The sequence below is a fragment of the Pseudomassariella vexata genome (assembly GCF_002105095.1).
Source record: "Pseudomassariella vexata strain CBS 129021 chromosome Unknown BCR38scaffold_8, whole genome shotgun sequence".
NCBI lineage: Eukaryota > Fungi > Ascomycota > Sordariomycetes > Amphisphaeriales > Pseudomassariaceae > Pseudomassariella > Pseudomassariella vexata.
In genome coordinates this window covers 1,280,236-1,292,408 of record NW_024467963.1, presented here as the reverse complement: position 1 = coordinate 1,292,408, position 12,173 = coordinate 1,280,236, and the positions used below count along the sequence as shown (strand labels likewise).

Genomic DNA, 12,173 nt, shown 5'->3' with positions numbered 1-12,173 from the left:
GTTTGTGCCAGGTGGACTTGCTTGCAAAGAACAGAAGAGAACAAAGCAGGCAAGACAAATCAGAGACGAACCCGAGAGAGCCGAGAAGACTGAGGGGCAAGTGTTTCTGGTCCTACTTTGGCGGCGACAAGACGATCGCCCGTGGAGTCCTATTCCGCGTCCGCCACTTGTTTGGTATCATGTGCTACTGCTACTACCAGAGTGTACCGCGCGCTTGTGGCTTCTTATGTTTCCTTCACGCTCTTTTCTCTTGTCGTTTTGCCCACTTTTCTCCCGGCTTTAACAGCGACGGCTAACAGCAACGGCCAACAGCACGGTGGTCTTGGTCTAGTGGACAGACAGGCTTCAGCAAGATGAGTGGCAGATGTCACCATGGCAGCTTGGGCCAGCCCGCCGGTATGCGGGTACTTATCAAAGCACCAAGCTTACGTGGCCCGGGATGGTATATCCAACGTTTACTGCAAAAAACAGTAATGAGATTCCCCTTCTACGTCTAGGTCTAGGAACGCACGTCCCTATCGCCCACGACTCGAGGTGGCCCGTGGTTCAATGTTTTGGATGGTGCAAATGGATTGGCAGACGGGCGGATCCAGCCAAGATTATGCTTCTCATCTTGTCACGTCCACCCCATCTTTCCCAGGGTCGCCCGTAAGGTTTGTAACAAGGCCACTTGTTGCGGTGTGGATACTAGCAGCCCACCATGGACCCCGGCCCCTGTTCGTTCTGGGTCCTGGCGCGCCTGGATGTGTCTCTGTCCGAACATGTCGAGGCCACTAAATGGGATGCACATATTACTACCCCCTCCCCTTCTCTCTCTGGTGTATTCTATTCCTCCTCTGTCACACCACTTGTGTTATAGTCTATATCGGTCACGACGTTGCTGCGTGCCTCTTCTTTTCCTTTCTTCGCAGCTAGCGACCACTTTCTTTCACTGCCCAACTGGCTTGGCTGCTTACATTCTTTTGGAAAGATATACGCTTCATCACCGGTGTAATTCGGTTCAATATATGACCACTTTCTTCCATCCGTGTTTCGTTTCTGGTTCATCAAGACGGTACCTTGTTTCGACAACATAGTCAAAAGTCCCACGATAGCCACGTTTCGATAGCTTTTCCAAACATATCACCTTTTATTCAACCCCTTCGATTCTTCAAGCAGCTAGCTCTGCTCCCATTTGCGACGAACGATATTTTTGATTCTTCGGCCGCACCGTCACAACGTACCAATATGTCTCCCCCAATGCAGCTCACCGGCCATATGAACGTGCCGTACGCTCCCACGAGCGATGCTCTCGACCGCCACGATTATGGGATCTCCAAGCACCGCAAGCTGGCGTCGACTGGTGGAGGTAGAGCATGGAGCGAGGACGAGGTAAGCATGAACTTCTGCACGCCATTGGGCCTGCAGCATGGACTGTACCGTTTTGGCAAAAAGTTGTGTGCTGACACGGATGTCGAAACTAGGAGGTCTACCTTCTCCAAACTCGTCTCCAGAAAATGCCATATAAGCATATCGCTGCTCATCTGAAAAAGACTGAGCTGGCTTGCCGCCTGCACTATCACCAGTTGAGCCACGGCAGCAACCGCCGCAAGCGTACTACGTCGGTTTCGTCCAACTCTTCTGCTGGCCACTCCCCCATCCTGTCTGCCGCCATCCCGTCTCCGATTCAGGAATGCTCCTCGCGTGATTCGTCCCCGCCAGGAAGCGCCGGCAGCTATGGACCCGGATCTCCTGGCCCCGTCCAGCTCCCCAGCATCATGGGAAGCACGAGCACAAACACGTCGCCCAGCTTGCCTGCCATCCTCCCCAAGCCCGCTGCCATGAACTTCACGGCTGCCCACATGTCTCCCGGGTATCCCAGCGCTGGCATGCCTGACACTAGCCGAGTGTTGGGCCCGTCTCTGTTCCCTCACGCCACCCCTGTCGCCCACGGTCTACCTCTACGCCTTGATTGCTCTCTCCCACCTCCCTCGATGCACGTGGACCTTTCCCGCCTGCATTCTATCTACGCCGCCCACCGGTCTTCATTCTGGAGTGGCATTGCCGCCGACTACGGTGGCGGTGTGAGCCCCATCGTTCTGGAGCAGGCTTGGAAAGCCAGCGTCACCAGTGGTGTCCACACCCCCATTACCCCTGCTACTAGCCCCAATGATCGCGAAGTCTACGAAAAGCCGGATAAGACGCGCATCAGCGCCATCCTTGGCATCGACGCCAACCCGAGAAGCCCCAGGGAACGCGAGATGGTGCGAAGACTGGAGGAGGAGCGGAGCGTCGGTGTCATCGCCAGCGCGTAAGCTTCTGTGGTCGGCCTTTTGCCTGCGCTACAACCCGCAAGTACAGCTTGACATTCGAAAACAAGGGGGATGCAGTGTAGCTGGTGGGATGATGATGTTACAGGGGATATTATTTGGTGCACGGAAACAGATTCTCACCTCCTCCCCCTCACCCCTTGCCCAAGTGCCGACATCATTTATATCATGATAGCCGCGGGGCACTGATGGCGCCTTCTGTCATCCAACTTCCACAACGCAGTTAGAGAGCCCAGGTAGCCTGCCTACAGCAGATCTCAACTGAATACTACCGTCTTTCCCCATGGCACTTTGGGGCGTTGATTCCGGTCTCCAGTACTTACTTCGCTTCGCTTTGTTCATCTTTTAACCGTTTGTTTCTTTTTTCTATCTTTACGCATGACTTTAGAGCACATTTTTGTTGCAACGGAGTTGAGGTCAGGAGGGAGGGACGGGAAGTATGGCTTGGCTTCCACATGATAGATGACAGACGCATGGCTTCACCCTATCCCTACTCCTACTCCTGTGGCCATACGGCGCGAGGAGGTATCATCTATGTCTATTTGCTGTGACGCAAGGAGACTTCCTTGATGACATTGATGACATGACGGAACCACGATGATATGGAGGACGGCATGATATGAAAGGGCAGGGCAGGACAGACTTTTTTCTTGGGAGCATGCATGCTCGAGTCATGTATTGGATTGTGGGCAAATGGTCTTGTATTCAAAGTGTCATCATCTCTGGAGAGTCCAGAGAGAAGCAAAGGGCGGCCATAAGGGCCTTATATAGTCAGAAATGACTGATGCCTGCCCCACAGCCAGGACTTGTGTGGTTCAATGGGTAGAGGTCATATTGACCCATACTTCGTACGGTTTGCGGCTTTACTTTTCTCCTTTTGACTTGGCAGTCTTGACGGAGTAGCCTTGAAGGTCCAACACACCCCCTTAGGGCTGCACCCTGGGTGTCAGCTCTATACGAAAAGGAGTTCTCAAGGTTTCAGAAGGCATTCTGTTGTTTCTCCTGTAACCTATATATGTCCCATACATCATGGGAGAATTAGAGAAATGTAAGGAAATTTGGGCAAGCAATATGGAAAGGAATATGTCAGGGACTTGGCGATAGTATCCCTCTGCTATTCTTCAAGTGATCAGAGGCTTGTAGCGATAGCCGTAGTTGTGGCTGGGTCCTGGCCTTCTAGCCGCATCTCTGGTGGTGACGGCACTAGATTCAGCATCTGAAGGAATCGTTGGTGCTGCTGGGGCCTTAAGGCCTTGGTAAGTCCATCCGCGGCGACGTTGGCTGACTTCTGGTAAGTCAAGTCCATAGTGCCTCTCTGGTATTCCTGGCGTAGCCAGTGGTTGTGAATATCGATGTGCCTTAGCTTCGTCTGTAATTTGGCGTTTTCTTCTACAATAAGCCGAATCGTCTGTTTGTTGTCAACCTCGATAGTTAACTGTTCATCCAGATCGACGCTCAATTGGTGTAGTTGCCTTTCAAGGGCTATAGCTTCCTTGACGGTGGCTGCCACCCCCTTGAGCTTGGCCTCCTTACTCGAGGTGACTACCGTATCTTGCTTACTGGATCGCCAAGCTATCGGTCCGCCGAAGAGCTTGATAACGTATCCCATAGTGGACTTTCGGTCAGTGTGGTCCCCAAAGGACGCATCACTTGACACTACGAGATTACGGGGCTGCTGGCCATCCTGTTCCTCCGGGCTCATAACTATTGGATTGTGGGCAAATGGTCTTGTATTGAAAGTGTCATGATCTCTGGAGAGTCCAGAGAGAAGCAAAGGGCGGCCATAAGGGCCTTATATAGTCAGAAATGACTGATGCCTGCCCCACAGCCAGGACTCGTGTGGTTCAATGGGTAGAGGTCATATTGACCCATACTTCGTACGGTTTGCGGCTTTACTTTTCTCCTTTTGACTTGGCAGTCCTGACGGAGTAGCCTTGAAGGTTCAACATCATGATGATCAACAAGCCAACTTATGTTCACGGGAAATTTTGGACAATACTGCCTTCTCGCTCTGGTGATGTATGGCCCGGATTTTGTTCGGCAGATAAATATAACGGCGAATCGGCGTCTCAGAAATAGTCTATCCCATGTGGCATTGTGAATACCCTCGATGTGTTGATGTTGTGGATATTGTGGTGGTCTGTCAAGCCGGCGTTACGGTACCGGAGATCGGTGACTCGAGTACTTGTGAGCCTCGACCCTAAGAACGAGATGGGAGCGAGTACCGAAGGGCCACCCATGATCTTTGGAAATCACCTGAAACATCCACGTGGACAAGTCCAAGTAAGTGAACATAAAAACATACCACATAATAGGCAAGTATCCCCGACCCAACAGCCGAATAAGACTGCGGGTACAGGAACCTAGCACCACCCATCGTCATCTCTTAACTTCATAGTTTCGGTGCCTCGTCTGAACTTGGGAGGGCTGAAAATCAGGCGATCGACTCGAAACCGTCTCTGGCTCTACCCCGCCCAAACCTGGCGTTTGGTCTGATGAAGCAGTTCGTTTTATGCGTTCGGGTAGATGACGTGCGCGTTTGGTCTGGGTGTCTATTTTTATAAGTAAGGGTGTCTGTGGGATGGGAAAATGTTTTTCTCGTGCGCCGGGCCAGACTTCGGGATTGTCAATACGTAGCTATTGATTTCGAACATCCAGCCCGGGAGACAAGGCTGACTGCTCGTACCTCGGTCCTTCCAGGCTTGCCGTGTGGTTATGAAGACCTAGACCCTGGTAAGCTGCTGCAAAGACGGGGTTTTTTTGGATTGAGCCACCGATGGGAAGTCGGTGCCAAGCTTTGGACGGAAAAGGCAGTTATTTACATTCTATACTGAACCTGCCAGGCTTGTACCCCGCGTCGACTACAATCATCCACTTGCACGCCGATACGAACAAGGGCTATACTTTTCCGACGGACCCAGTTCCAAGTTCACACACGTCGCCAACTCTACCTACCATGGGGTCATTTACAATTACGCGTAACAGTTCCATGAATCGATGCCAATTAGCTTGAAATATCCTCGGAGAATTGGGTCTGACTTTCAGTTGAGCTTCTCACCTTGACGCTCACTCGCCACAGGGAGTTGACGACAACGTTGACAACAGAGCATGCCCACATTTTCTGGAACGGCTTCGGGATAACCCCTGGTCTCGGATTCCTCGATTCTATATCCACATTTTGCGCGGCCGCTCTGCATAACAAGCCCGAGACATGATCACATGGTTGGCAATACACCCAGTATGTCTTCCGAAGCCGGTATGATGACGCAAATACTCTCGATGGTTTGTGTCGTCACGGTACATGCACGGTGGATTCCGCTGCATGGGTCACTTGAAGCCCATGCTTCAGGAACGCACAGTATTAACTTCTTTCATGTCTCTCTGGTGTCTGGCATGGCTCCAAAGTATAGGTCAGCATATTCACGCAGCATCTAGCATATTCTATTGAGTCTAGTGGTCAACCCTCACTGGTCTATGGTGAATCTAACAAGCCGAAGCAAGCATCGAATACGGCCACGTAAATTAGTGATTCACTAGTACATGCAGCTCCGCTCTCCACTCCACCCTATGTGTGTCTCCCCGCGCACTAACAAGCCAATCCGGGCTTTTCCATATGTATTAGGCGCCTATTGAGTGTAGGGTTCCATCCCGAGCTCGGTCAGCCACATCTCGTGTTATTCGATTGGACATCTTCTAGGACCTCAAAACTCCCATCGAGAGTCTTCTCACCCCTGAGGAACATCCTGTCTCACTACTGCCCATACCTTCAAAATAGCTGAATGAGCTCAAGTTACTACGTCCAAAGTTCTGAAGTTTTTCAGTCAGTCTCCTGGCAGCGAGCAAATACCCCGCAACCCCCGGAAAACACCTACCCCGCAGCCTGACCCCGAGCCATTGTCCCCCAGCCATCGTCCCCCGTCTTCTCCGGACAACAGTCTTTGAGGTTGCAAGTCGCGCCAACTAGTCCCGGGATCCAGGCACAATGAGTGACGTTCACGAGGACGAGGGTGCTGGGGTGATTGATCCCAAATCGGACCCCCAGTACATTCAGTTCAAGTGTCTGCCTCTTGGCGGGGCGTTGAACAGGTGGTCGCATAATATCACCAGGGGGCATGACTTTCCTGGTGCCCAGGTACGTTTTGTCATTTCTAACCATGCAGTGTATAGGCGTAATGGCACGCAGGATGCACCATGGGTGTGGCGGCTGGCAGTGTCTTGAACTCGCTTAGCAGTCACTAATGGGCCTATGTTGGTAGGCAATGCTCTACGGAGCGGGAGTACCAAATGAACAGATGATGAAAAACGCGCCGCAGGTGGGAATTGCGACGGTTTGGTGGGAAGGCAACCCATGCAAGTGAGTTACCAACTTGGGCGTATTGATATTGATGAACTGACTGGCGCAGTACACATCGTATGTCCTGGCAAACTGGCCCAAACACAGATTGAAAAACTGATCAGCGCAGTTCTTGAATTTGGCAAAATAGTCAAGAAATCGGTTGAGAAGCAAAACATGCTAGGTTGGCAGTATAATGCTGTAGGTGTCTCGGACGCCATCACCATGGGCGGCGAAGGTATTTCTCACCCCTGAACCCAGCACGGCAAACTCATACTGACGCTTCGAAAGGCATGCGATACTCCCTCCAAACCCGTGATCTGATCGCAGATAGCATCGAGACTGTCACTTGCGCGCAACATCACGATGCCAATATTTCCATTCCCGGCTGCGACAAGAACATGCCGGGCGTCATCATGGCGGCAGCTCGCCACAATCGGCCGTTCATTATGGTCTATGGCGGTACGATCCGCAAGGGGCATTCCAGTCTCTTGGAGAAGGATATCAACGTCAGCACCTGCTACGAGGCGTCAGGCGCTTACGCATACGGCCGCCTGAATGCCAAGTCCAACCCTGGCACTCAAGGGCGAACACCGAGCGACGTCATGACAGATCTCGAACGCCACGCGTGTCCTGGAGCGGGTGCGTGCGGCGGCATGTACACGGCGAATACCATGGCCACTGCAATTGAAGCCATGGGCCTCACTCTGCCGGGTTCATCATCCTATCCTGCGCTCTCCCCTGAAAAGGCACGTGAATGTGAGCGCGTGGCTGAAGTTATCAAGACGACGATGGTCAAGGATATCCGGCCACGCGACCTGATTACGCGCGAGTCGCTTGAAAATGCACTGATCTTGACCATGATCCTCGGTGGCTCAACCAATGGAGTCCTGCACTTCCTGGCCATGGCCAACACGGCCGAGGTGTCATTGACGCTCGATGACGTGCAAAGAGTGAGCGACAAGACCCCTTTCCTGGCCGACCTGGCGCCGAGTGGGAAGTACCTTATGGAAGATCTCTACAAGATTGGTGGCACCCCATCCGTATTGAAAATGCTGATTGCAGCTGGTCTCATCAACGGCAACATTCCCACGGTCACAGGCCGCACCCTAGCCGAGAATGTGGCCGACTGGCCTAGCCTGCCACCGGAGCAGAAACTCATCCGGCCACTGTCTGATCCCATCAAGGAGTCAGGCCACCTCCGCATCCTCCGTGGAAATTTTGCCCCCCAAGGAGCCGTGGCCAAGATCACAGGCAAGGAAGGCCTAAGCTTCACGGGCAAAGCCATGGTCTTCAACAAAGAACACGAGCTCAACACAGCCCTGAACCGAGGGAAAATCTCCCGCGGCGAGAACCTCGTCCTCATTGTGCGGTACGAGGGACCACGCGGCGGGCCGGGAATGCCGGAACAACTGAAAGCATCAGCGGCCATCATGGGCGCAGGACTCACCAACATCGCGCTCGTAACGGATGGAAGGTACAGCGGGGCTAGCCACGGGTTTATCGTCGGGCATGTCACGCCCGAGGCGGCGAGAGGGGGACCTATTGCGTTGGTCAATGATGGGGATAGGATCGTGATTGACGCGGTGGCGAATCGGATTGATATGGTGGAGGTGGGGGAGGAGGAGCTGGCGCAAAGAAGGAAGGAATGGAAGCCGCCGGTGCCGAGGGTGAGAAGGGGGGTGTTGGCGAAGTATGCGAGGTTGGTGGGGGATGCGAGTCATGGGGCCGTGACGGATCAATGGGAGGATGATGTTGCGGTGCCAAAGTAGGCATGCTTTGGCATACGAGATGTCGAAAAGGGGCCAGTCACGGGGAGACGAGAGCGAAAGAAACTGATGTGGTGGAACCTACAGAGGCATGGCGTAGTTTGGTGTATGCAGGATGTGTTTGTCAGATGCTCAGCAGTTAGTTGTCGTTAGCAAAAGTAGCTGTTTAACCCGGAACGGTACTTGTTCATCACGGGTCTGAGAGCCGGGCTTGGCACCGGGAACATGGTATAGCGGCCAAAGAGAGAGCCTCCAGAGCGATCCTCTCGTGCACACCGTTCAGAGTTGGATGGTAGATTTGTATATATTCCTTGTGAATGTTCCTGGCTTGAAGTTCAGTTTCAATTAGTCAGGCAAAGGTCAGGCGATGCCGCGGTTCCTGCACGAATGTCGCCATCGATTGGTATCCAGCGTTTAACAACTTGGTCCGCTCGCGTCATAGTGGGGAGCATTTGTAATCCCGGCCTGTGAAACCTTCCTTCTCTTCTCCCTCGCAGCGCAAACTTGCATATAAGGAGGGAGATTGCATTGCGGCATTCTAAGAATCTTGCGCCTGACGTCAAGTCGGCAGATTGGGTGACCTTGTTGAGTTTAAATACTAAACGACAGTTCCCAGTCATTCGCATCAATCTGTCTATTCGAATACATAGATTTAAACCGAGCTCACTTTCGACTCGTTCACAGCAAAACAAGAAAGACATCGAATATCTCAGCATGGCACCCAAGCTATACGCCATCGTCGTCGGCGCTGGTCCAGGTACTGGTACGCTAATGGCTTGCCCCTATTCCACTCCCCATCGCCCCAAAATAACGGGCTTGCCATCTCATGCTCGCAATCATGCTCACACTTACCACAGGCCGCGCATCCGCTGTCCGCTTCTCAAAATCCTACCCAGTCGTAGTAATTGCGCGCAACTCGTCTAGCTATGAAGCTGCAGTCAAAGATGTCACCGAGTCAGGCGGTAGAGCCATCGGCATCAGTGCGGATGCCTCAGACCCCGCCTCGCTAGACCAAGCCTTTGAGTACATTTCCCAGGAGCTGCCGGACCACAAACTCGCGGCTGCCATCTACAATGTGTCTGGAGGTTACGCAGTCAAGTCGTTCGTGGAGATCAAGCCCGAGGAGCTGGAGGAGAGTTTGGATGGGAATGTGTATGTCTTCGCCCCTATTCTTGTCCGGCTTTCTACTGCTACAGAGCATGTTCATATGAAAAGATATCGCTGATATATGGCCGATCACCACAGCCGTGGCTTCTTCCATTTTGCCCAACGCACCCTGCCCCTTCTCGAGGATGCCGTGCCCCACTCGGAACACCCACCCACCCTTGTTGTGACGGGTGCCACGGCCTCGGTCAGGGGGTCGGCAAAGTTCGCCACCTTTGCCTTGGGGAAATGGGCCAAGCGCGGCATTGCCCAGTCGCTGGCGCGCGAGTATGGGCCGAAAGGGGTTCACGTGGCGCATGCAGTTATTGATGGGGTTATTGATATACCGCGGACGTCGACGTTATATGTGAATGGCGGTGTCTCGGATGGGAAGATTAGCGCTATTTCGGTGAGTTCAGCGTTGTTGCTGGTGGTGCCATAAGAAAAGGGGTAATGGTGTTGGTAGCTAATGTGGAAACAGATTGCTGAGACGTATTGGAGTTTGCATACCCAGCATCGGTCCGGTTTTACTTGGGAGGTGGATATTCGACCTTACGTAGAGAAGTGGTAAAAGTAGCTTACACGACTAGAACGGACAGAATTGCAGGGCTGCGTCTGGGATATAACAGCCACCAAAGATACGATAAAGGTCGGAGTTCTCTATTAGTTGCTAAAAATAATGATGGTCCATTACTCAAACCCCACTGACAACGTTCATCTGCGTGTGGATGTTCATCAACTGACTTGGTTCCGAAACGGCTGCTGAGGGCGATTATTTCGTACCCAGACAGTGAAAGTAGAATTCGGTTTTCAAGTTCGATATTGAGCGACCAAATAGCTTCTATGGCATGGAAAGCCACACTCCGGGCACGAATCCAGGGCTCTTTTTAGTTACGTATGGGGTTGTCTATTGAAAGAACAGGAAGTCGAGAGGTTTCTGAAGGGTACGGCAGGTATTCATGCCCTGGAAGGGCCAGCAAACCCGTACACACTCAGCCAGATCTCGCTTTAGGCTACTTGTACGATGAATCAGCGCGTCAAGGATGTGCAGTGAGTTCTCGAATGCAAGTGTTGTGGGAACAGGATGGAAGCTCGTTATGATTGACGGCTTGAAAAGTTGAAATATACTGAAGTATGACGTCCCGATTCCGAGGCTGTGATACTTTATACGGCGAGTCGATCCGGCAAGACAATACGTGCAATGCTCAAACTCAACTACGTTCTTGGAAGAAGATGGAAATTTGCCCTGGGGCGGCCACGTCGATGTCTGAACGTATGTAGGTATACTTGACATCACCGGCCGCCCTATAAGAATGACCAAGCAGAGGCAGCCTACGAAAAGCACAATGACAGAAAGTCTTTTGTCGGGCCATTATGGCATTGGAATCAAAGAAGACGGCCATGGTGCTACCAGCAACTCCAAGACCATACGCGCTCGTTTTATTAAGAAAATAGCGACCCGTATCTTCCTTAAGGGATGAAGTAAATATTAGCTTTTCGTATTAGCTTTCGTATTAGCTTAAGTGCTATACCAATAGGATTATATAATAACAATGGTAGTGGACGTAACGCAGTCGCCAATAGGGCGAACCGACGACGCAGCGTATGTATTTAGTCCAGCCATTAGGGCACGGTTTGACATACGGGAGTACTAGTAGAGGTACCGGGGGCTTCGAGCCTACGGCGTATTTAATAATAATAATAATAATATATAATAACAGGCTTGCGTAACCGCGTGCCCACTGAGCCCACCCATAGAAGTTCCCGTCTATTTTAGGGAATTCCTGATGATGCCGTTCCAACACATGCATTCCTAGCTTGGGATCCACAGTGCGCCTAGATTATGATCCACCTCATCATTCATTGCCAAAGCCAAAGCCAAACCCACGCCGTCGTCTACTCGTTCAAATCTCAATACAGACACCTTCCCGCCCACTCCAACGCCTCCTTGGCCAAAGCCCTCGTCTCGGCCGTCAAACTCAACATCTCAAGCATATTCCAACTAGCCCACACAGATTCTTGATCCTGCTCCTGGCACTCCACGACTATCTCGTCGCTGTTCTCCACCAATACCGTCCAGTTTAACTGCACCGTTTCATGAGTGACAGAACTCTCGGTTCCGTCCGGGCCAAGCCACACATGCTCTGTAGTCTGGCGGATCTCACTCAGCATGCCCAGCACCCTAAACACTTTGAGCCCCGTCTGTTTGCGAACCGCGCGCGCTAGGGCGTCCGAGATGCTCCAGTCGCCGTCGTCGACGCGCCCCGACGGCGGCTCGAACGTGCCCGGGCCAAGGGCCATCAGGTCAGACCACTTAAGCAGCAAGATAGTAGGCCGGCTGGAGCGCAGGTCCATGCGGAAGATGGCAGCCCCAACGCGGAGGCTGTCAGCCGGGTGGGTCGGTTGGATCAGGGACAGATACTGCGACTTGGACATGGCGAGGACGGACTTTTGCGTAGCCGTCAGAGTCGGCCCCATGACGAGGTTGGGATGCGAAGCGAGTGAAATCGTCTGGGGCTTGGGCTCGGGTCGGTACAGCGCGCGCTACCTACGCTACCGTGTTGTCGTCGTGCTCAGTCGGCCGTTGACCTGTCAGGAAGGAGACTGTTAACGGTGGAA

At 52.6% G+C, this 12,173-nt stretch overlaps 4 protein-coding genes across 4 annotated transcripts; 3 read left to right on the top strand and 1 right to left on the bottom strand.

Moving 5' to 3' along the window:
- Positions 1 to 1,257: 1,257 nt before the first annotated feature.
- On the top strand, positions 1,258 to 2,294 carry BCR38DRAFT_344907 (uncharacterized protein; the record flags this gene model as incomplete). Its single annotated transcript, XM_040856141.1, has 2 exons — positions 1,258 to 1,371; positions 1,464 to 2,294. 2 exons carry the CDS (start codon positions 1,258 to 1,260, stop codon positions 2,292 to 2,294), a joined length of 945 nt encoding a protein of 314 aa, XP_040714945.1.
- Positions 2,295 to 5,988: 3,694 nt separating this feature from the next.
- On the top strand, positions 5,989 to 8,766 carry BCR38DRAFT_436425 (dihydroxy-acid/6-phosphogluconate dehydratase). The gene is made up of 5 exons (XM_040860453.1): positions 5,989 to 6,441; positions 6,566 to 6,663; positions 6,713 to 6,720; positions 6,773 to 6,880; positions 6,934 to 8,766. The coding sequence occupies exons 1-5, from the start codon at positions 6,292 to 6,294 to the stop codon at positions 8,412 to 8,414; spliced, it is 1,845 nt and encodes a 614-aa protein (XP_040714944.1). The 5' UTR covers positions 5,989 to 6,291; the 3' UTR covers positions 8,415 to 8,766.
- Positions 8,767 to 8,877: 111 nt separating this feature from the next.
- On the top strand, positions 8,878 to 10,404 carry BCR38DRAFT_436421 (uncharacterized protein). The gene is made up of 4 exons (XM_040860452.1): positions 8,878 to 9,174; positions 9,269 to 9,563; positions 9,657 to 9,963; positions 10,036 to 10,404. The coding sequence occupies exons 1-4, from the start codon at positions 9,126 to 9,128 to the stop codon at positions 10,123 to 10,125; spliced, it is 741 nt and encodes a 246-aa protein (XP_040714943.1). The 5' UTR covers positions 8,878 to 9,125; the 3' UTR covers positions 10,126 to 10,404.
- A 1,061-nt stretch (positions 10,405 to 11,465) lies between these two features.
- Positions 11,466 to 12,032, bottom strand: BCR38DRAFT_410225 (uncharacterized protein; the record flags this gene model as incomplete). The annotated part of the gene is made up of 1 exon (XM_040858438.1): positions 11,466 to 12,032. One exon carries the CDS (start codon positions 12,030 to 12,032, stop codon positions 11,466 to 11,468), a length of 567 nt encoding a protein of 188 aa, XP_040714942.1.
- Between the last annotated feature and the right edge of the window lie 141 nt (positions 12,033 to 12,173).

What these genes read in the sequence shown, in the direction of transcription:
- BCR38DRAFT_436425 (XM_040860453.1), top strand. Translation starts at nt 6,292, where the DNA reads ATGAGTGACGTTCACGAGGACGAGGGTGCTGGGGTGATTGATCCCAAA. An exon ending in ATGACTTTCCTGGTGCCCAG is followed by an intron (nt 6,442 to 6,565) that starts GTACGTTTTGTC and finishes CTATGTTGGTAG; the next exon opens with GCAATGCTCTACGGAGCGGG. An exon ending in CATCACCATGGGCGGCGAAG is followed by an intron (nt 6,881 to 6,933) that starts GTATTTCTCACC and finishes ACGCTTCGAAAG; the next exon opens with GCATGCGATACTCCCTCCAA.
- BCR38DRAFT_436421 (XM_040860452.1), top strand. Translation starts at nt 9,126, where the DNA reads ATGGCACCCAAGCTATACGCCATCGTCGTCGGCGCTGGTCCAGGTACT. An exon ending in GAGAGTTTGGATGGGAATGT is followed by an intron (nt 9,564 to 9,656) that starts GTATGTCTTCGC and finishes CGATCACCACAG; the next exon opens with CCGTGGCTTCTTCCATTTTG. An exon ending in GGAAGATTAGCGCTATTTCG is followed by an intron (nt 9,964 to 10,035) that starts GTGAGTTCAGCG and finishes ATGTGGAAACAG; the next exon opens with ATTGCTGAGACGTATTGGAG.